The 23,361-nt window shown below is 36.9% G+C and overlaps 1 protein-coding gene across 12 annotated transcripts in view; it reads right to left on the bottom strand.

Annotated features, from left to right (window-relative positions):
- The window catches only part of LOC309632155 (platelet glycoprotein 4), a 200,930-nt gene that overhangs the window by 73,785 nt on the left and 103,784 nt on the right, over positions 1-23,361 (bottom strand). For 11 of the 12 annotated variants that reach the window (XM_082399391.1, XM_082399382.1, XM_082399387.1 and 8 more), the window contains 6 exons: positions 22,737-22,924; positions 22,041-22,159; positions 20,999-21,072; positions 20,375-20,429; positions 19,393-19,557; positions 16,010-16,919 (listed from right to left, as the gene is read on the bottom strand). In XM_082399391.1, coding sequence (XP_082255517.1) covers positions 19,393-19,557; positions 20,375-20,429; positions 20,999-21,072; positions 22,041-22,159; positions 22,737-22,924 — 601 coding nt within the window. In that variant the 3' untranslated portion in view covers positions 16,010-16,919. Of the gene's footprint in view, positions 1-16,009; positions 16,920-19,392; positions 19,558-20,374; positions 20,430-20,998; positions 21,073-22,040; positions 22,160-22,736; positions 22,925-23,361 lie in introns of those variants that run through there. The other variant, XM_082399383.1, reaches the window with a different exon arrangement.

The raw sequence follows: 23,361 nt of genomic DNA, 5'->3' as shown, positions 1-23,361 counted from the left end.
CATTGAACCTGTAGATTGCCTTGGGTAGTATGATCATTTTAACAATACTGATTCTTCCAATCAAAGAACATGATATATCTTTGCATTTGTTTATGTGGTATTCCATTTCTTTCATCAGTGTTTATATTTTCTGAGTGCAGCTCTTTTGCCTCATTACGAAGTTTTATTTGTAGGTAGGTCATTCTTTTTGATGTGATTGTAAATGGGATTGTTTCTTTAATTTCTCTTTCTGATATTTCATTGTTAGTATACAGAAATGCAACAGATTTCTATATATTAATTTTTTATCCTGCAACTTTACTGAATTCATTGATGAGCTCTAGTCGTTTTCTGGTTGCATCTTTAGGATTTTCAATTTCGAATGATAACTTTTCCAGGTAGAGTATTCTTGGTTGGAAGTTTTTTGTTTTCATTTTTGTTTTGGTTTTTTGTTTTTTTCCAGCACTTTGAATATATCATGCCTCTCCCTTCAGGCTTGCAAAATTTCTGCTGCAAATTCTGCTGATAGTCATATGGGGTTTCTTTGTATAGACCAAGTTGTTTCTCTCTTGCTGCTTTTAAAATTCTGTCCTTCTCTTTTACTTTTGATATTTTAATTATAATATCTCTTGCTGTGGAAATCTTTGGGTTCATCTTATTTTGCACTCTCTGTACTCCTGGAGCTGGATGTCTGTATGCTTCCCCAAGTTAGGGAAGATTTCAGCCATTATTCCTTTGAATAAGTTCTCTGTTCCTTCCTTTCTCTCTTCTCCTTCTAGGACCACTGTAATGAGAATGTTAGTCCACTTGATGTTGTCTCATAATTCCGTTAAATTATCTTCACTTTTTCTCATTCTTTTTTCATTTTGCTGTTCCAATTGGGTGAGTTCCACTGCCCTGTCTTTGAGTTCATTGACTCTTTCTTTTGCTTAATCTGCTCTGATGTTAAACCCCTCTTAGTGTATTTTTCAGTTCAATTATTGTATTCTTCAGCTCTGTGACTTTTTTTCTACGAAGTACTTTATTTATTTTTTGGGAGGGGGCCTTCATTTTATTTTATTTATTTTTAACATCTTTATTGGGGTATAATTGCTTTACAATGGTATGTTAGTTTCTGCTTTATAACAAAGTGAATCAACCATACATATATCCCCATATCTCCACCCTCATGCATCTCCCTCCTACCCTCCCTATCCCACCCCTCTATGTGGTCACAAAGCACTGAGCTGATCTCCCTGTGCTGTGCAGCTGCTTCCCACTAGCTATCTATTTTACATTTGGTAATATATATAAGTCCATGCCAATCTCTCATTTTGTCCCAGCTTACCCTTCCCAATCCCCATGTCCTCAAGTGCATTCTCTACATCTGCGTCTTTATACCTGTCCTGCCCCTAGGTTCTTCATAACCAATTTTTTGTTTTTTTAGATTCCATATATATATCTGTGTGTTAGCATACGGTATTTGTTTTTCTCTTTCTGACTTACTTCACTCTGTATGACAGACTCTAGGTCCATCCACCTCACTACAAATAACTCAATTTCGTTTCTTTTTATGGCTGAGTAATATTCCATTGTATATATGTGCCACATCTTCTTTATCCATTCATCTGTCGATGGACACTGAGGTTGCTTCCATGTCCTGGCTATTGTAAATAGTGCTGCAATGAACATTGTGGTACATGACTCTTTTTGAATTACAGTTTTCTCAGGGTATATGTCCAGTAGTGGGATTGCTGGGTCGTGTGGTAGTCCTATTTTTAGTTTTTTTAAGGAAGCTCCATACTGTTCTCCACAGTGGCTGTATCAATTTACATTCCCACCAACAGTGCAAGAGGGTTCCCTTTTCTCCACACCCTCTCCAGCATTTATTGTTTCTAGATTTTTTGATGATGGCCATTCTGACTGGTGTGAGGTGATACCTCATTGTAGTTTTGATTTGCATTTCTCTAATGATTAGTGATGTTGAGCATCCTTTCATGTATTTGTTGGCAATCTGTAGATCTTCTTTGGAGAAATGTCTATTTAGGTCTTCTGCCCATTTTTGGATTGGGTTGTTTGTTTATTTGGTATTGAGCTGCATGAGCTGCTTGTAAATTTTGGAGATTAATCCTTTGTCAGTTGCTTCATTTGCAAATATTTTCTCCCATTCTGAGGGTTGTCTTTTGGTCTTGTTTATGGTTTCCTTTGCTGTGCAAAAGCTTTTAAGTTTCATTAGGTCCCATTTGTTTATTTTTGTTTGTATTTCCATTTCTCTAGGAGGTGGGTCCAAAAGGATCTTGCTGTGATTGATGACATGGAGTGTCCTGCCTATGTTTTCCTCTAACAGTTTTATAGTGTCTGGCCTTACATTTAGGTCTTTAATCCATTTTGAGTTTATTTTTGTGTATGGTGTTAGGGAGTGTTCTAATTTCATTCTTTTTCATGTAGCTGTCCAGTTTTCCCAGCACCACTTATTGAAGAGGCTGTCTTTTCTCCATTGTATATTCTTGCCTCCTTTATCAAAAATAAGGTGACCATATGTACACGGGTTTATCTCTGGGCTTTCTATCCTGTTCCATTGATCTATAGTTCTGTTTTTGTGCCAGTACCATACTGTCTTGATTACTATAGCTTTGTAGTATAGTCTGAAGTCCAGGAGCCTGATTCCTCCAGCTCCGTTTTTCTTTCTCAAGATTGCTTTTGTTATTCAGGGTCTTTTGTGTTTCCATACAAACTGTGAAATTTTTTGTTCTAGTTCTGTGAAAAATGCCATTGGTAGTTTGATAGGGATTGTTTTGGGTAGTATAGAAATTTTCACAATGTTGATTCTTCCAATCCAAGAACATGGTATGTCTCTCTATCTGTTTGTATCATCTTTAATTTCTTTCATCAGTGTCTTATAGTTTTCTGCATACAGGTCTTTTCTCTCCTTAGGTAGGTTTATTCCTAGGTATTGTATTCTTTATGTTGCAATGGTAAATGGGAGTGTTTTCTTAATTTCTTTTTCAGATTTTTCATCATTAGTGTATAAGAATGCAAGAGATTTCTGTGCATTAATTTTGTATCCTGCTACTTTACCAAATTCATTGATCAGCTCTAGTAGTTTTCTGGCAGCATCTTTAGGATTCTCTATGTATAGTATCATGTCATCTGCAAACAGTGACGGTTTTACTTCTTCTTTTCCTATTTGGGTTCCTTTTATTTCTTTTTCTTCTCTGATTGATGTGGCTAAAAGTTCCAAAACTATGTTGAATAATAGTGGTGAGAGTGGGCACCTTGTCTTATTCCTGATCTTAGTGGAAATGGTTTCAGTTTTTCACCATTGAGAACAATGCTGGCTGGTGGTTTGTCATATATGGCCTTTATTTATTTATTTATTTTTAAACATCTTTATTGAAGTATAATTACTTCACAATGGTGTGTTAGTTTCTGCTTTATAACAAAGTGAATCAGCTACACATATACACACGTTCCCATATCTCCTCCCTCCTGCATCTCCCTCCCTCCCACCCTCCCCATCCCACCCCCCAAGGCGGTCACAAAGCACTGAGCTGATCTCCCTGTGCTATGCGGCTGCTTCCCACTAACTATCTATTTTACATTTAGTAGTGTATATATGTCCATGACACTCTCTCACCCTGTCACATCTCACCCCTCCCCCTCATCATATCCTCAAGTCCATTCTTTAGTAGGTCTGTGTCCTTATTCCCATCTTGCCCCTAGGTTCTTCATGACCTTTTTTTTTTTTTCCCTTAGATTCCATATATATGTGTTAGCATACTGTATTTGTTTTTCTCTTTCTGACTTACTTCACTCTGTATGACAGACTCTAACTCCATCCACCTCATTACAAATACCTCCATTTCATTTCTTTTTATGGCTGAGTAATATTCCATTGTATATATGTGCCACATCTTCTTTATCCATTCATCCGATGATGGACACTTAGGTTGCTTCCATGTCCTGGCTATTGTAAATAGAGCTGCAATGAACATTTTGGTACATGACTCTTTATTATGTTGAGGAAAGTTACCTCTATGCTTACTTTCTGGAGGGTTTTTATCATAAATCGGTGTTGAATTGTGTCAAAAGCTTTTTCTGCATCTATTGAGATGATCATATGGTTTTTCTCCTTGAGTTTGTTAATATGGTGTATCACATTGATTGATTTCCATATATGGAAGAATCCTTGCATTCCTGGGATAAACCCAACTTGACCATGGAGTCTGATCCTTTTAATGTGCTGTTGGATTCTGTTTGCTAGTATTTTGTTGAGGATTTTTGCATCTATGTTCATCAGTGATATTGACCTGTAGTTTTCTTTCTGACATCTTTGTCTGGTTTCAGTATCAGGGTGATGGTGGCCTCGTGGAATGTGTTTGGGAGTGTTCCTCCCTCTGCTATATTGTAGAAGAGTTTGAGGAGGATAGGTGTTAGCTCTTCTCTAAATGTTTGATCCTGGGCTTTTGTTTGTTGGAAGATTTTTAATTACAGTCTCAATTTCAGTGCTTGTGATTGGTCTGTTTATATTTTCTATTACTTCCTGGTTCAGTCTTGGAAGGTTGTGCTTTTCTAAGAATTTGTCCATTCTTCCAGGTTGTCCATTTTATTGGCATATAGTTGCTTGTAGTAATCTCTCATGATCCTTGTATTTCTGCAATGTCAGTTGTCACTTCTCCTTTTTCATTTCCAATTCTATTGATTTGAGTCTTCTCCCATTTTTTCTTGATGAGTCTGGATAACGGTTTATCAATTTTGTTTATCTTCTCAAAGAACCAGCTTTTAGTTTTATTGATCTTTGCTATTGTTTCCTTCATTTCTTTTTCATTTATTTCTGATCTGATTGTTATGATTTCTTTCCTTCTGCTAACTTTGGGGGTTTTTTGTTCTACTTCCTCTAATTGCTTTAGGTGTAAATTTAGGTTGTTTATTTGAGATTTTTCTTGTTTCTTGAGGTAGGATTATATTGCTATAAACTTCCCTCTTAGAACTGCTTCTCCTGCATCCCATAGGTTTTGGATCATTGCGTTCTCATTGTCATTTGTTTCTAGGTATTTTTTGATTTCTTCTTTGATTATTTCAGTGATCTCTTGGTTAATTAGTAGTGTATTGTTTAGCCTCCATGTGTTTGTATTTTTTACAGTGTTTTTCCTGTAATTGATAGCTATAACAAGCATTGTGTCAGAAAAGATACTTGATACAATTTCAATTTTCTTAACTTTACCAGGGCTTGATTTGTGACCCAAGATATGATCTATCCTGGAGAATGTTCCATGAGCACTTGAGAAGAAAGTGTATTCTGTTGTTTTTGGATGGAATGTCCTATAAATATCAATTAGGTCCATGTTGTTTAATGTATCATTTAAAGCTTGGGTTTCCTTATTTATTTTCATTTTGGGCAATTTGTCTGTTGGTGAAAGTGGGGTGTTAAAGTCCCCTACTATGATTGTGTTACTGTTGATTTCCCCCTTTCTGGCTGTTAGCATTTGCCTTATGTATTGAGGTTCTCCTATGTTGGGTGTATAAATATTTACAATAGTTATATCTTCTTCTTGGATTGATCCCTTGATCATTATGTAGTGTCCTTCTTTGTCTCTTGTAATAGTATTAAATTTAAAGTCTATTTTGTCTGATGTGAGAATTGCTACTGCAGCTTTCTTTTGATTTCCATTTGCATGGAATATCTTTTTCCATCCCCTCATTTTCAGTCTGTATGTGTCCCTAGGTCTGAAGTGGGCCTCTTGTAGACAGCATATATACGGGTCTTGTTTTCAGATCCATTCAGCCAGTCTATGTCTTTTGGTTGGAGCATTTAATCCATTTACATTTAAGGTAATTATTGATATGTATGTTCCTATTACCATTGTCTTAGTTGTTTTGGGTTTGTTATTGTAGGTCTTTCCCTTCTCTTGTGTTTCCTCCCTAAAGAAGTTCCTTTAGCATTTGTTGTAAAACTGGTTTGGTGGTGCTGAATTCTCTTAGGTTTTGCTTGTCTGTAAAGGTTTTAATTTCTTTGTTGAATCTGAATGAGATCCTTGCTGCATAGAATAATCTTGGTTGTAGGTTTTCCCCTTTTATTACTTTAAATATGGCCTGCCACTCCCTTCTGGATTGCAGAGTTTCTTCTGAATTATCAGCTGTTAACCTTATGGGAATTCCCTTGTATGTTATTTGTTGTTTTTCCCTTGCTGCTTTTAATATGTTTTCTTTGTATTTAATTTTTGATAGTTTGATTAATATGTATCTTGGCGTGTTTCTCCTTGGATTTATCCTGTATGGGACTTTCTGCCCTTCCTGGACTTGATTGACTATTTCCTTTCCCATTTTAGGGAAGTTTTCAACTATAATCTCTTCAAATATTTTCCCAGACCCTTTCTTTTTCTCTTCTTCTTCTGGGACCCCTATAATTCGAATGTTGGTGTGTTTAATATTGTCCCAGAAGTCTCTGAGACTGTCCTCAATTCTTTTCATTCTTTTTTCTTTATTTTTCTCTGCAGTAGGTATTTCCACTATTTTATCTTCCAGGTCACTTATCCATTCTTCTGCCTCAGTTATTCTGCTATAGATTCCTTCTAGAGAATTTTTATTTTCCTTTATTGTGTTGTTCATTGTTTGTTTGCTCTTTAATTCTTCTAGGTCCTTGTTAAATGTTTCTTGTATTTTCTCCATTCTATTTCCAAGATTTTGGATCATCTTTACTATCATTTCTCTGAATTCCTTTTCAGGTAGACTGCCCATTTCCTCTTCATTTATTTGGTCTGGTGGTTTTTACCTTGCTCCTTCATCTGCTGTGTGTTTCTGTCTCTTCTCATTTTGCTTAACTTACTGTGTTTGGGGTCTCCTTTTTGCAGGCTGCAAGTTCCAAGTTCCCGTTGTTTTTGGTGTCTGCCCCCAGTGGGTGAGGTTGGTTCAGTGGGTTGTGTAGGCTTCCTTGAGGAGGGGACTGGTGCTCATGTTCTGGTGGGTGAGGCTGGATCTTGTCTTTCTGATGGGCAGGACCACTTCCGGTGGTGTGTTTTGCGGTGTCTGTGACTTTATTATGATTTTAGGCAGCCTCTCTACTAATGGGTGGGGTTGTGTTCCTGTCTTGCTAGTTGTTTGGCATAGGGTGTCCATCACTGTAGCTTGCTGGTCGTTGAGTGGAGCTGGGTCTTAGCATTGAGATGGAGATCTCTGGGAGAGTTTTCACCATTTGATATTACATGGAGCCCAGAAGTCTCTTGTGGTCCAATGTCCTGAACTCGGCTCTCCCACCTCAGAGGCACAGGCCTAACACCCGGCTGGATCATAAAGACCCTGTCAGCCACACGGCTCAGAAGAAAAGGGAGAAAGAAAGAAAGAAAGATAGAAAAGAAAAGAAAAGAAAGTTATTAAAATAAAAAAAAAAATTTAAGTAATTAAAAAAAGAAAAGAAAGAAAGAAGATAGCAACCAAACCAAAAAACAAATCCACCAATGATAATAAGTGTTATAAACAATACAAACAAACAAACAAACAAAAAAATGGACAGACAGAACCCTAGAACAAATGGTAAAAGCAAAGCTATACAGACAAAATCACACAAAGAGGCATACACATACACACTCACAAAAGAGAAAAAAGGAAAAATATGTATATATCTATATATAAAAAAGTAAAAGAAAAAAAGGAAGAGAGCAACCAAATCAATAAACAAATCTACCAATGAAAATAAACTTTAAATACTAAACTAAGGTAAACATAAGACCAAAAACAAATGAGATGCCGAAAGCAAACCCAAGTCTACAGTTGCTCCCAAAGTCCACCTCCTGAATTTGGGATGATTCATTGTCTATTCAGGTATTCCACAGATGCAGGGTACATCAAGTTGATTGTGGAGATTTAAACCGCTGCTCCTGAGGCTGCTGGGAGAGATTTCCCTTTCTCTTCTTTGTTCGCACAGCTCCTGGGGTTCAGCTTTGTATTTGGCCCCACCTCTGCGTGTAGGTTCCTTGAGGGCATCTGTTCTTCGCTCAGACAGCCTGGGGTTAAAGTAGCACCTGATTAGGGGGCTCTGCCTCATCAGGCTGGGGGGGAGGGAGGGGTACAGAATGGGCGGTGAGCCTGTGGTGGCAGAGGTTGGCGTGAGGTTGCAACAGCCTGAGGCATGCTGTGTGTTCTCCCGGGGAAGTTGTCCCTGCCTCACAGGACCCTGGCAGTGGCGGGCTGCACAGGCTCCCGGGAGGGGAGGTGTGGATAGTGACCTGTGCTTGCACACAGGCTTCTTGGTGGCTGCAGCAGCCGCCTTAGCATTTCATGCCCGTCTCTGGGGTCTGCTCTGATAGCTGCGGCTCGCGCTCTCCTCGCGCACCCTGAAACAATGGTCTCTTGCCTCTTAGGCAGGTCTAGACTTTTTCCTGGACTCCCTCCCGACTAGCTGTGGCTCACTAGCCCCCTTCAGGCTGTATTCATGCAGCCAACCCCAGTCCTCTCCCTGGGTTCTGACCTCTGAAGCCCGAGCCTCAGCTCCCAGCCCCGGCCCGCCCGAGCAGGTGAGCAGACAAGCCTCTCGGGCTGGTGAGTGCTGCTCGGCGCCGAGCCTCTGTGCAGGAGTCTCTCCGCTTTGCCCTCCGCACCCCTGTGGCTGCGCTCTCCTCCGTGGCTCCGAAGCTTCCCCCCCACCCCGCCACCCGCAGTCTCCGCCCACAAAGGGTCTTCCTAGTGTGTGGAAACCTTTCCTCCTTCACAGCTACCTGCCACTGGTGCAGGTCCCGTCCCTATTCTTTTATCTCTGTGTTTTCTTTTTTCTTTTGCCCTACCCAGGTACGTGGGGAGTTTCTTGCTTTTTGGAAAGTCTGAGGTCTTCTGCCAGCGTTCAGTAGGTGTTCTGTAGGAGCTGTTCCACATGTAGATGTATTTCTGATGTATTTGTGAGGAGGAAGGTGATCTCCATGTCTTACTCCTCTGCCATCTTGAAAGTCTCCTCCAAAGTACTTCAAAACGTACTTTCTTAGATTTTTTTTCTCCATGTTGAATTTCTCATTGTGTTATCTTGAATTCGGTGAGCTTCTTTATGACCATTACTTTGAACTCTTTATCAGGTAAATTACTTCTCTCCATTTCATGAAGGTTTTCTCCTGACATTCTACCTTATTCTTTTCTGGGGAATATATTCCTTTACTTCTTTATTTTGCCTTTCTCTCTGTGTTGGTTTCTATGCATGAGATGTAATAGCCATCTCTCCCAGTCTTAAAGGATTGGTCTTGAGTAGGAGATGAACCATATTGTTCATCTGTGCCCTAGCTCTTGATTTTCTCTCACACCTTTGTGATTGTCCAAGCAGCCTATTTTATTTATTTTTATTTTTATTTTTTTTTAAATTTAATTAATTAATTAATTTATTTATTTTTGGCTGTGTTGGGTCTTCGTTTCTGTGCGAGGTCTTTCTCTAGTTGCAGCAAGCGGGGGCCACTCTTCATCGCGGTGTGTGGGCCTCTCACTATCGCGGCCTCTCTTGTTGTGGAGCACAGGTTCCAGATGCGCAGGCTCAGTAGTTGTGGCTCACGGGCCCAGTTGCTCCATGACATGTGGAATCTTCCCAGACCAGGGCTCGAACCTGTGTCTCCTGCATTGGCAGGCAGATTCTCAACCACTGTGCCACCAGGGAAGCCCCCTATTTTATTTTTAATAGCTCAAAGTAATTGCAGGTGTGCAAGACCTGTCATTCTCCCAAATACGAGGAGCTCATTGAGCACTTTTATTCAGGCTGCTTGGAAGAAGTACCTTAGGCTGCAGCTTTTAAATTATGCACATTTATACTGTCTGGTGGGATCACAGATTTATGCTATTTTGGCCCCCAAAACCAAGTGTTTTGGAGGTGTGCCCTGGGTGGCACTTGAAAAAATCAGGGCACCAAACAAGTTAAAATAGTTCTTTCCTGAGAGATACCAGTGAGATATAGTGAGGCAGAGGGAGAGCACAGAGATGGCATTCACCAGCTTATGATCACTGAGAGTATCTCCATAGGACTCTAGATATATGCCAGTCCTGAAGTCTGCCCCTCAGGTCAAAGCTCCAGGGCAAGCAAATACGCCTCTATCACAGAAAGAATGGGAGTGTTTCAGTCTGTTGTCTGTGCAGTTTCCTCGGCATGGTAGTGTGCCCGGAACTGGCAGTCTGATTGTTAGAGTCCCATGAGACTCAGGAACACAAGGCACTCTGGCCTCTAGAGCCAGGTGATCAAGGGGTATCCCCTGGGAAGCACCCTCCAAACCCAGGGCACCAGATGTAAAACCTGGATCACCAAACGTGTGTAAAAGCTCCCCTCTGTGATATACTTGCTCTCCTTCACACTGCAGAGCATGAGTGTGAAATTGGCATCTGTTGACTGGAGTGAGGCAGAAGGGGAGTGTAAGCACAGTGTCCAAGTTGGGACAGGGGAGGTAGCACCTGCCTGCTGGGACAAAGCAGAAAAAGAGTGTGAAGATGGTGTCACCAGCCTCTGTCCCCAGAAAGTATCCCAGCAGGCCCCTATGTGTGTGTCAAATGAGATGCCTGTCCCTCAGTCTGAGATTTTAAGGTTAGCAAATGAGCCTGTTTCTTATACAGTCTGGGTGCCTCTGGTTCTGCTGCTTCTGTACCTGGCCCTGGGGGAGGTGAGCCTGAGCATGTGAGCCCTTTAACTGAGTCATTTCTCAGTTTTTCTGTGCCCTTGTGGGTCTCATGGAATTGCTCAGCTAGTTTTTAGTTTATTCAGAGAAAATTGTCCCTTATTTGCTTTAGATTTGAAGTGTGTGGGGGAGAAGGTGAGTTCAGGATCTTCCTATGTTGCCATCTTCAACTGGAACCAGAGCTTATGTTATTCAGTAATAACATAAATAATGTAGCAAATAACACATGTCAGCAAGAAATTATTTGTGGAAAAAGTTTCTGAATCCTAGTGACTCAACTGCCCATTCAGTTGGTTATCTCCACTGATACCCCTCCTTATACTTCTGTAAACATGCTACATGTGTGCTCGTGGCAGGCTGGGGTGGGAAGGGAATGGGGGATGGGCAAAGGGAAGTTGCTAACTTAATAGTCAGTGCAGATAGTTCTCACAATCTTATAGGACCTTTAATTTTAAATTATTATTCAGATATCTACAGGGAAATACATAACATTAACATGTGATGATATTTCAAACAAGTTCCAGAAAAGAGAAAATTTTTAGAATTCTGTTCCCCAGTCTATATCAAAAGCTGAAGATATTTAACACTTTCTCACGAACCATATTTCCATTTTAGGATGGTTCCTTGGACGTCTTCAATAACTAAATTCTCTTCTTTAGTACTTAGGACTTGGAGTTTATAAAACTACCTGCTACTAATTACCTATCCTTTCATGTAGGCCCATCTTTTCATAATGACCACAGTCCTCAACTGTGTAGACTGAGGGTAGGATTAGAGCAGAATAGTAGCTGTCAACTTGGTTCTTTGAGCCTAGATAGTTCCAAGCTCAGTTCTCTCCTCCACACTGGCCTTATTTATTCTTCTATAACTTCATAGATACTCATTCTCTGGAAATAAACCCTCATCTTTGTATTCTCCCCCTTGCCCCTGCTCCTTACCCCTTTCTAGACATCCTCCAAGCAAGCAATCCCGCCCATTATTTTGCCCAGAGTGAAGCGCCATAGCTGTTAATATATTCCTTATAACTTACATAATATGTAAAACTCCTGGATGCTGAAGAGTCCCTTTATTCAAGTGGATAATTTCCATCTCAGATAAATTCTGGGGAATATCTCTAGTCTTAATATTCCTTACCTGCCCTGAGCTATCTCCTACTTCACATGCAGTAAATATGTGATCAAAGAACACATTCCAGAAAATTCAGAGAGAAAAGTTACTTTCACTTCACCCTCTACCCTGCCAAATAGATTAGCTCTATTACCATCTGAAAATAGCATTTACAAGCTCAACAGGGCAAATGAATGAGAAAACTTAGTGGAATATTTATAGCAAATTGTCAAGCGAGATGACTTCCCTCTCATCTCAGTATGCTTATATAGCTTTGCTCTCTTAAGTTGTTCTGTTAATAAATCTAATACCAGCAACCAGTCAAATAAAACTTTTTTACACAGGTAGTCTGATTTCAGTATGACTTAAATCTGGACCTCTTGAATTTTCTTGTGTATAGAAATCGCTTTGGTATCGTATTAAACTACAGATTCTGATTCAGTAGGTCTAAGATAGAACCTGAGATTCTGCATTTTTAGCAAGTTCACAGGTGATGCTGAGGCACCTGATTCAGATTTCACATAATAAAGGAAACAAGACTTTAAAACATTTATATTTGTCCTAACTACATCAGAGTTCCCCTTCATGAGTGTGTAGAATGTAGCATTTCTGAAATGTGTGAACATTAGCTTACTAGCATCTGAGAACAGTTGGGAAAAGAAAACAGGAGTTCATATGTCAATAACTCATGCACAGGCAAAAACAGCTAATATACAATTATAGTATTAATATCAAACAACATTGATGTCAAACGCATTCAAAAATTATAAATGAAAAGCAAATCATTATTCTAATAAAGGAAGTTTTTATTTTCACAAATGTTTAAAAATGCAGCTACCTTTGAGCCAGGAAAGAAAAAAGTAGAGTATGCCTGTATGTATTTGATACCAATATTAAACACTAACTCACTTTTAGTTCATTAGCTCAGCCTGCTACAAATAGCTCAGAAAAACAATCATAGGTATTTCTGTTAGTGTATGCAGAAAAGGGTAATGGACAGTGATTCTTTTTTTTTTTAACATCTTTATCGGAGTATAATTACTTTACAATGGTGTGTTAGTTTTTGCTTTATAACAAAGTGAATCAGCTATACGTATACATATATACCTATATCCTCTCCCTCTTGCTTCTCCCTCCCACCCTCCCTATCCCACCCCTCTAGGTGGTCACAAAGCACTGAGCTGATCTCCCTGTGCTATGCGGCTGCTTCCCACTAGCTATCTGTTTTACATTTGGTAGTATATATATGTCATTGTTACTCTCACTTCATCTCAGCTTACCCTTCCCCCTCCCTGTGTCCTCAAGTCCATTCTCTAGTAGGTCTGCATCTTTATTCCCATCTTGCCCCTAGGTTCTTCATGACCTTTTTTTTTTTTTAGATTCCATATATATGTGTTAGCATATGGTATTTGTTTTCTCTTTCTGACTTACTTCACTCTGTATGACAGACTCTAGGTCCATCCATCTCACCACAAATAACTAATTTCATTTCTCTTTATGGCTGAGTAATATTCCATTGTATATATGTGCCACATCTTCTTTATCCATTCAACTTTCGATGGACACTTAGGTTGCTTCCATGTACTGGCTATTGTAAATAGTGCTGCAGTGAACATTGTGGTACATGACTCTTTTTGAATTACGATTTTCTCAGGGTATATGCCCAGTAGTGGGGTTGCTGGGTCATATGGTAGTTCTATTTTTAGTTTTTTAAGGAGCCTCCATACTGTTCTCCACAGTGGCTGTATCAATTTACATTCCCACCAACAGTGCAAGAGTGTTCCCTTTTCTCCACACCCTCTCCAGCATTTATTGTTTCTAGATTTTTTTGATGGTGGCCATTCTGACTGGTGTGAGGTGATACCTCATTGTAGGTTTGATTTGCATTTCTCTAATGATTAGTGATGTTGAGCATCCTTTCATGTGTTTGTTGGCCATCTGTAGATCTTCTTTGGAGAAATGTCTATTTAGGTCTTCTGCCCATTTTTGGATTGGGTTGTTCATTTATTTGATATTGAGCTGCATGAGCTGCTTGTAAATTTTGGAGATTAATCCTTTGTCAGTTGCTTCATTTGCAAATATTTTCTCCCATTCTGAGGGTTGTCTTTTGGTCTTGTTTATGGTTTCCTTTGCTGTGCAAAAGCTTTTAAGTTTCATTAGGTCCCATTTGTTTATTTTTGTTTGTATTTCCATTTCTCTAGGAGGTGGGTCCAAAAGGATCTTGTTGTGATTGATGACATGGAGTGTTCTGCCTATGTTTTCCTCTAACAGTTTTATAGTGTCTGGCCTTACATTTAGGTCTTTAATCCATTTTGAGGTTTTTTTGTGTATGGTGTTAGGGAGTGTTCTAATTTCATTCTTTTATATGTAGCTGTCCAGTTTTCCCAGCACCACTTATTGAAGAGGCTGTCTTTTCTCCATTGTATATTCTTGCCTCCTTTATCAAAAATAAGGTGACCATATGTACACGGGTTTATCTCTGGGCTTTCTATCCTGTTCCATTGATCTATATTTCTGATCTTGTGCCAGTACCATATTGTCTTGATTACTGTAGCTTTGTAGTATAGTCTGAAGTCTAGTGATTCTTTAAGTCCAGTGATTCTTTAAGTGGAGTTGTAGATGGGCCAGAAGAGGCAGACAAAGAGAGAGCAGCCACACTGTCTCTAATACATAGAACTTCAACCAGAAACACTGAAGTAACAGGTGGAACACACCTGCAACAAACTCCAGCTCCAAAGATAATTATTGTGTAGCTCAGACATTGATAATGGGTTAAGATTGACAGATAATTGCATATGTAAAAATCTAATGTATAGCTATGTTTTTTTTCCTGAAATGATACCCCCTTTACCTCTCTTTTTCTGAGAACTGAAAGCTATATAGATTGTTCTCCATGTACTTGTCAGCAACAATAAGCCTCAACCCATTTTAAGATGCTGTAGACTCTCTAATTTATATTAACCCCTTTGCAGATACTATACATTTTCAAACTTAAGTTTTGAACACCAATAGTTTTGTGGTGATTAAACAATTTTGAATGAAAATATGCCTCTCTAAAATATGGGGTAGTTTTTCTACGAAACAAAGCAAATTCATCCTTGTGTACAATTACACTTTCTCTGGGGCAATCAGCAGGTCAACGTTTAATACATTCCCAAAAAGTGCTCCACTCCCACCTCAGCACGTGCACGTGGGCACGCACACACATATCCAAACCCATTTTTCATATTAAAAAATCTATCTTCCATTTTTTTAAAGAAAGTATTATACTTTCTACTGGGTATTTTTAATGTGTTTCACTTATCTCTGTATATGGATTATTTTTCCTCTGCATAATTTATAGAATTCAGAGAAAATATGGTGAGGAATGATAAAGATTAGAATATACATGTGTTTAGTTGAACAGTACTAAAGACACATAAGTCAAAACCTTTTTACTGATACCCAAATACTATGAGGTGCACTCTTGTATGAAGAATTAAAATCTGAGTCACTGATTGGTTATGCAATTCTACCATGAGGTGGGTATATAATTTCTCAACCAATTCTTTTGAACAGTTTCTACTTTACATCATTCAGCCCTACTCAGTTTAAGATTTAAAGAAGTATCCTTTATATTCCTCCTAGAACAACATGTCCACAAATATCCTAATACAGCGAAAGTAGACTCAAGTATCAGAAGAGGATGTCTAGGATCTCATCTGTCTATATCTTAGGGGGATACTTTTTTCTGTTGCCAATAAATGAGAGGACATTATTACATCAGTATGTTTTGAGTAGCTTCAGATTTTCAAAAGATCCTTCTGAACTGGTGGTATCTTGGTTTGGGGTTTTCAGTATTTATCCTGGCAGCTAACATGAGGAGATTAATTATTCTTGATTTTAGTATCTCAACAAACAAGTTACTAATACTTTATCCTAGAAACCTCTGTGTATAAAACACAGACAGAATGTGGTCCACCTTCCCTTTCTATGGAGAGCCTTTTTAGGGGGCCTAGTGCTCTCTGCCATAAGTGAACCCCTGCTAAAGAAAGCAGGGTTACCTAACAATATGTCTTCTAATAAAAAGGAAAGATCCTTCAGAGTCTAGACTTTAAGTACTGCAACTCTAAAGCATGACCAAGTATCTTTTTATTTCCTTTTCCCCCAACTAGTTCAAAAAATTACCTAAGGAAAAAGTGGTCAAGGTTGAATTTAGAAATGTTTCAGAAGGAAACGTAGATGCATAAAGAAATAAAAATTCAGATAGAATACATCAGTCAGAAAACTAGAGTAAATGTTTTGTGACACAACAGGAACTGGGCAAAGCACAGAAATTTAAGGAAGGACATCTTTTAATGTTTGAAACCAGTCTTTCTGTGGTGACTATGAAGGCAAGAAATACTACAACAAATAACTATGAATGCACATTGTACTCTTTGTAATGTCCCACACAACAATTTCTGTATTATCATTTACATCTCTTAATACTAGCACAGCATTCTGAAGTTGCCAAGCATAAGTTGTATGCAACTGAGTGAAAAGATCAAAATCTACTCAGATTTCCAAAAGAACTGCAGAACATGGAAAATGACCGTCCCAAACATGTCCATTTGTATAATCATTGACAAAAATATAACCCATATTGTTATAAACAGCATGGTTGTAGTGCCTACTGATGCTGTACAAAGGATTCCATAGAGAAAGAAACTTAAGTAATGTATAATAAATGGTTCATAGGCCAGTCATTTAGTTTCCATTTTTAAACGTCTTTCAAAATGGTTGATGCTCATGAAAAGCAATGTCCTGACAGTCCTGGGGTCTGTGTATTGCAGGGACACTGATGAGGGTAGTGATGTTTTCCCTTTGATGAGGAAGACAAGAGTTCAGGGTCCAGGATTTGTTTAGAACATCCACCCCTCTTCTGAATTTAGCAAAAGGGAACCAAATAAAAATAACTGGATCATGCTGAAGCCACATCTGTAGAAACTGAAATCCATTCCATTGTGAACATGTTGAATTTTAAAAGTTACTGTTTTTTGTTCAAAGTGTGGATTTTAATGACATCTTAATAATCCTTTAGAAACATGCTCCTGCTCAGTGTAGAGAACAAAAGTGCCGCCAGTTCTTCAACTGTAAGATAAGGTGTGTTTTGCAAAAATAAAGCATATTAAATCTTCATTTTGTAGGTTGATATTAAAAAAGGTCCTCACGTAGCTGGTGCATAAATGTCGACTCATTTGCTTCCTGGAAAGCAGAAGAAAGGTAAGTACTTAGCAGAAAGTCGTGGAAAAATGAAACTGGTAATATTTGAATTCTATATACTGAAGATGTCATGTTTTCTAGTAATTAGCCCAATTTCTCAAGCTGTGGAGAAAAGTTCTATGATGAACTTCATGGATAAGGCAATTATTTTCCCATTCCAGGATACACGGTAGGCTGCTTCCCAGCTCTCAAGAGCTGCGCATGGCCAGATAAGGAGGGGTAGCTCGTTAAATCTGCTCTGGATGAACATTTCCACTCTTTGTTGTCCCTTTAGACCATCCTCCATTTAGCGGTGTATATACTACTACTTTCCAAAGGACTACTGGCTTATTCTCTTTGTGATCCATTAAGCAAAATCACACCTTAGCTCCACCATCTTTGCTTTACTCCCTCTTGTACATCCATCTCCTTATTTTTCAATTGTTTATAAATCTTCCCAAAGGCATAATTTATTATAATATTTGAAACTGAAGCTTGTTTAAGGAAATCTATATCTGTGATTCTTCTAAATCTAGTAAATTAGGTAATCTACAGAGAGCAGTGTTCTCTATTTGTAAAGAAAAGAAAACAGACATATCATTGTGTAAAGAGCAGTAACTTTTCCTTGTAACAGTCAAATGTTTAAGCCAAGTCAATATACTTGTTGATAAAGACACTCTAGAAAGTTTTCAGTCTTTCACCTTAATTTAGCCACATAGAGACCCAAGATATTGGACATTCAGGGCTCATTAAGCACTGATGAAATAGATCATATAATTTTAATAGAGAATAGTATCAGAAAATTTTTACAACTACTATATACTTCATTTTGAAAAGCATATTCTTCCCACTAGAACAAGGTTTTGTTGTAAATTGGCTTTTCAGTGAATGATCTCTTCTATCTATTATATAAATGGTCATATGAAGTACTTTGTTTAATCATAATTCATTTGTTACTGGATTGATGACAGGTCTTAATGGTGATGCCATATTTCCTTTTTTTATTATAATGTGAATGTATTAAGTCAGCATTTTGAATACATTCTGTCCAAAAAGATTGTAGGCAGAATTGTTCAGTCTTCTTTGCAGGGAATGCCGAAAGCATCAGAACAAAAGATGGAGTTGCCTTCCTAGGCCTAAGCTGTCAATCTCACACACAAAAAATATTGGTCCAAAAATGCCACTTCAATCTTCAATTTGACTGATTCACGTTTTGAAAATGAATACTTTTGCAGTTAAAATTTACAATTTTCTGGAACGTCTCCAAAAGACAGAAGGATGGATCCATGACTATTGGAAACTCATAACATTTTATTAGGGATTAGTTGTGATAATTCATGTAAAATATTTAGCATGATTTTGGCACATTAAGAAGGTCAATAATTATCAGTGGCAGCTTCAGAATTTCTATATAAGACAGCTTACGGTCAACAACCTGATTGAAAGTAGAGTAAGAAGACTTGTTTTGAAATTGTGATTTTTCATAGCAAGTATATTGCTTTTATTTAGATTCCATATTTTTTTTGATGTTCCTGGGAAGGAAGGGTGGATGGAACCTATGGGTAAAAGTGGAAAATCCCCCCCCCCCCCCACCTCAGGCCGTACCAGTACCACGTATATCATTAAAGAAAGGCTTCCATTTAGGAAAGATAGGGTCAGACATTCATTCCTCTATGTACAAAGGGGCACAGGCACTAATGTCTAAAACACAGAGGCCTGAACCATCTCTTCAGTTTTGCTAAAACTCCTATCCACATTTACCTGATTTTTCCTGTAAACTCTGAGTAATTTGGTTTTACTATGTTGAACATTTTTTGTCTCTGTTTTCTTGTACTGTTGTATTCAGTTCTAGCTCCCGAATTGTAATCATTCATCAGGGCTTCCACATCATGATTTTGGACAGCATGTCTATATGCAGCAACTCTGTTTTAATATGCTATCTTCATTTTAAAACAGCATATTTTTATCTTACCTATATCATTTGAGTTTTTAATTCTCATTAATTTTTAGCTTATCTAATTTTCCTTTTTATTTTCTTTTCCTTTGTAAATTTCAGTCTCCCCAAATAGCTACCATTTTCAGCTTCACATACCCTTTCCTAGTCAGAGATATATTAATTTGATTTTTTAAAATAACTAGCTAGAAATAATTAAGAAATAAAATTTAATACATGTATAGCTTTTGTGCAACATTCTAACTTTTCAAAGGTGACAATTTCATAATTTAGCCCATTCTTCCCAGAATAAAGATGAAATATAGTGATCTGCTTAATATTAATAGGCCTTATTACTCATTCAGGCTTTGTTTATAATTTACATTAAGCATCTCAAAACTTCAAGGATGTGTTAAAAATGATAGGTGACTAGACCTATCCAGAAATATTTGCAGCCTAGTTTATAACCTCTTTTTGATAAAATGAAAACAATATATAAACTAATGTTATTAAAGTTGTATATAATTTTTGTTATATACTTACTTAATTTACTCTCTTTGATCTGCATGCACAGTATGAAATCGTAAAAACAATAAACATCACCACACCAACACTGAGTAAGGTAATTTCTACCAGGCCAAGGAGGTTTATTTTTCCAGTCACTTGATTTCTGAACATTTCTGCCTTCTCATCACCAATGGTACCAGTCTGTAATCAAGTTAATAAATAGCGTTATTTGGTTAGATTTGAGAACAAAATACTCAACTCTCCACTTAAGTGTATCACTCTTTTTTTGAAACACCGCATAGATGTTAGTCATCTTTATCTGTAAGACAAGCCAATGGAATTCCCTTTGCATGTTAAAGAAGGCAATAAATGCCAAGGTAGAATATTTAGAGAGAGAAATATAATCTTCCTCCCTTGTAACATGTCAGCTAGCATTCTTCAATATACTGATTTCATTGATAAATACAATGGTCTTACTGGAATATTCTCCAATTTTCCAAAGGTTGTTTCTTAGTGGCAGAGGAAAATGCCAAGGGTCAACAGTTTTCTTCCTCTAAAGGCTTATGCAGTTCATTTCCTAGTCCTGTGGCTAATCAGTTCCCTGATTTGTACTAAAAATATTTTGTCAGGCACTAGATAGACTGCCTACATCTACTCTAACCTGGTTTTTATAAGTTTGGTTGCCTTTCATTAGCACTACAACATTCACATTGAGTTATTTGGAGTTACACATTTGCATGACTCTTTCCTAGCACATGCATTATGACAGGAAAAATTGTTTAATAAACACATTATGAAAATAAGAACACTGAAATCTAACATAATTGTGATACTTCTGTGTGATTTGGTACTCTCAAAATAATTATTATATAATTAATAATATATAAATCTCCCATATATGCAATGGAAACACAAGTTCAAATACTATATATGTGTATTCAATTTTCAAACATCAAAAGCTTTTTCTATCTACTGAGAACTTTACTGTTTTTAGTGACTAAGAAATAAAAATACTAACCTCATTAAGCCAAAGAATAGGCACAAAATAGTTCTGCTTCAGACCCTTTAATGCTCTGTAATAAACATTGAAAATAATTATGAAAATATATACTAATATACTACCCATATATGACAGAAATGTTAGTAATTATTAGTGAAAATAAATGTTCAGAAATTAGCTGCTCTTGAAACTTGGTTAAGTACCTTGATGTTTGTTCCCTGTAGTGAATCATTTAAATTTTAATATGCCTGTTTCTCAGACATCTTTCACGCTTATAAATCTTCCTAATACAGATTTCTAATTAGACTTTTTCTAAGCATATGTTTTGTCCTTTCAACAAATTATACCCAGGAAACTAAAATATGAATGCTAGAAACTATTCTCTTGAAAATATTTGGACAGCTAGCAAAATGAGCAGTGCCACAAATACTCATTCCAAAATATGTGTAAATACCATTTCAATACACACTAGATATAATTCTAAATTACAAATGAAAGTTATAAGCATTTAGTAATTATTTAATGACATAAAGCCAAATGAAGGTGAAAGTTTTATTATTTCCACTTCCTGTCATAGATATACCCACATTCTTACAAGGAGGTAGTAAAAAATCATAACGAAACTTTTTCCAAGGGACTCACTCAATTTTTCTTGCTGGCTTGACCAATATGTTGATCTGCAGCCGTTTTGCAAATCGTAAGGTAAATCCAGTTATCTAAAAAAGAACAAACTAAAAAATTACCAACTTATTTTAAAAACATTCTTTTATAATATCCAAAACTTATTTTTACTGTTATATAGAACCTAAGGTGAAACTGTTATACTTAAAACTTGTGAAATTTATTAAATAATTAATTGGACTTATTAAATATTACATACATAACTCTTCATAATTACATTTTATGTGTATATGCCTGTGTGTATACAGATGTATACACACATGCGTATATATGTGCACGCGTGTGCACACAATTTTTTGCCCAAACTACTGTCAAGGTTTTAGTTAGATTTTTTGATATTTATCAGAACTGGTTTTGGGGAATCAACAACAACAACAGTAGTGAAACCTAGAACTCATGTAGTCAGTTTAAATCCTGAACTATATATTATCAAATATATATTCAGTCAGAATCCATGTATCGTCCATATAATTATAATGCTACTTCTGTCATTTAAACTGAAACGTGACTACTAAAATCCTGGCATTTCATTTAACTGTTGACAAGGGAATATTAAAATAAAAGTTAAAACTGTTACACTATAGGAAATTTAATAGATTTTTTTACACTAAGTATATCATAGATCTTGCCTCAAATGCACATATACCCATAAAATTTTTTAATCCCTCAAGGTCTACAGTGTCCCTTCATGTAAGCAATACTTGCAGTTAAGTATAAAAGAAGCATAAAAGAGTACCTTATACCAAATTGTTTTAAACTTATTAGAATCTTTTCCATCATTGTTATTCCTGACCTTTGCTGAAAAACTAAAATTAAATTACCTTGACATTTCATAAGCAACAATAGGAAGAAATCAATGTAATTTTCATTGAAATAAAAGTAATTTATCAAGATTGTGATACAATAAATATGATCAATAGATGTGATTGACAAAAGGAGAGAATTAAATTTTTCCTTCATTTTTAAAAAACAATTAAGATAGATAAATAATGTATTTGCTTACAGGTTCAACATCTAAGTACGTGCTGTGTTCTTCTTCATTTGGACTTAAACCTTCAATAGGTTGTGAAGTTTCAGGACTTGCATATAGAAAATGAGGAAGTGAAATATACACGGGTTTTCCTGAAAACAAGTTTTAAGAGACAATTGGTATAAATTGTTTTCCTTGTTTCATATACCACTTAGGAAAGACTTCCTTGAAAATAAAGCTTTTTAAGTTAGAAAGAGAAATGCATAAAGTTGGCTTTGAATACTAATTGGGGGATGAGGGTGAGGGAAAATTATTATATCTGATCGCTTTTTGATCAAAAATAAAATATAAATTTCTGCATCATCTTACTAACCATTCAGTTGATGTCTGTTGTTTATCACTTAGGTGTTTATCTTCAATATGTCATGCTTAGCTGCTGAACACAAAGTTACAACCATATACCTTCATGTTTCAGGCAGTAGTATGTCTCTGGACTGAGAATTTATTTAAGAGGCTTTTCTTTCTTTATTCTCACCCATTCCAATATGAAGAAGGTAAGCAAAATAAGATAAGACTCCAAATTTCATGTTTGACTCAATTCTTGTCTCAGAGACACCCTGCCCTTATTGCTTTCACACTTTAAATTTTTGGTGGAAAGGATTCCTGGGTGAAGTTCAAAGAAAACTACAAATTATGCCATGGACTGTGCCATCGAGAACTTTTACTCACCGTCTTTGCATTTGCCAATATCTAGCACACCATATGAAGTACAGTTTTTGGAGATAATTTTTTCTGTGCAGAAACAGTGGTTGTCTGGATTTTGAAGTGGAGATGCAAAAGCCAAGGATGGAAGAATAAATCTATACACAGGGATTCCTTTCAGATTAATTTCGGCTCCAAACACAGCATAGATTGACCTAAACACAGATAAAGATCTTCATTCTGGGAAACTGAACTTCATTCTGGACATTCTTTTTTTTCTTACTCTTAAATTTATATTATTGCCTTAAATTAGAGAAACTGGATATGATCTTGTTGGAATTCTCGCTTAATTTTTAGGGAAAAAATTCTTGTGAAATTCTAAGATATACCAGAACTCAATACCTGAGTATGAGCTCTTCCTACCTTTGTTTTCAAAAGCTTCTGAGAATAATTTTTGCTCGTGAACTACTATGGAGTGTTTATACTGAGGACATTTCTCAGAGTTTCCTTTATAGATTAATTATTTATATGACTCCCTCAAGTCCTCTATTTGTGCCCAATTTAAATGAAAGAAAAATAAAATTTCAATCTTCTACAACTTAATCCTGGAGAGAAAGGCTGCTCACTTCCTGGGGTGCGTGCATATGGGTTT

Source organism: Balaenoptera borealis (genome assembly GCF_965194805.1).
Source record: "Balaenoptera borealis genome assembly, chromosome: 7".
NCBI classification, from domain to species: Eukaryota; Metazoa; Chordata; class Mammalia; order Artiodactyla; family Balaenopteridae; genus Balaenoptera; species Balaenoptera borealis.
The sequence above is the reverse complement of the archived record's forward strand: the minus strand, read 5'-3'. Positions and strand labels throughout refer to the sequence as shown.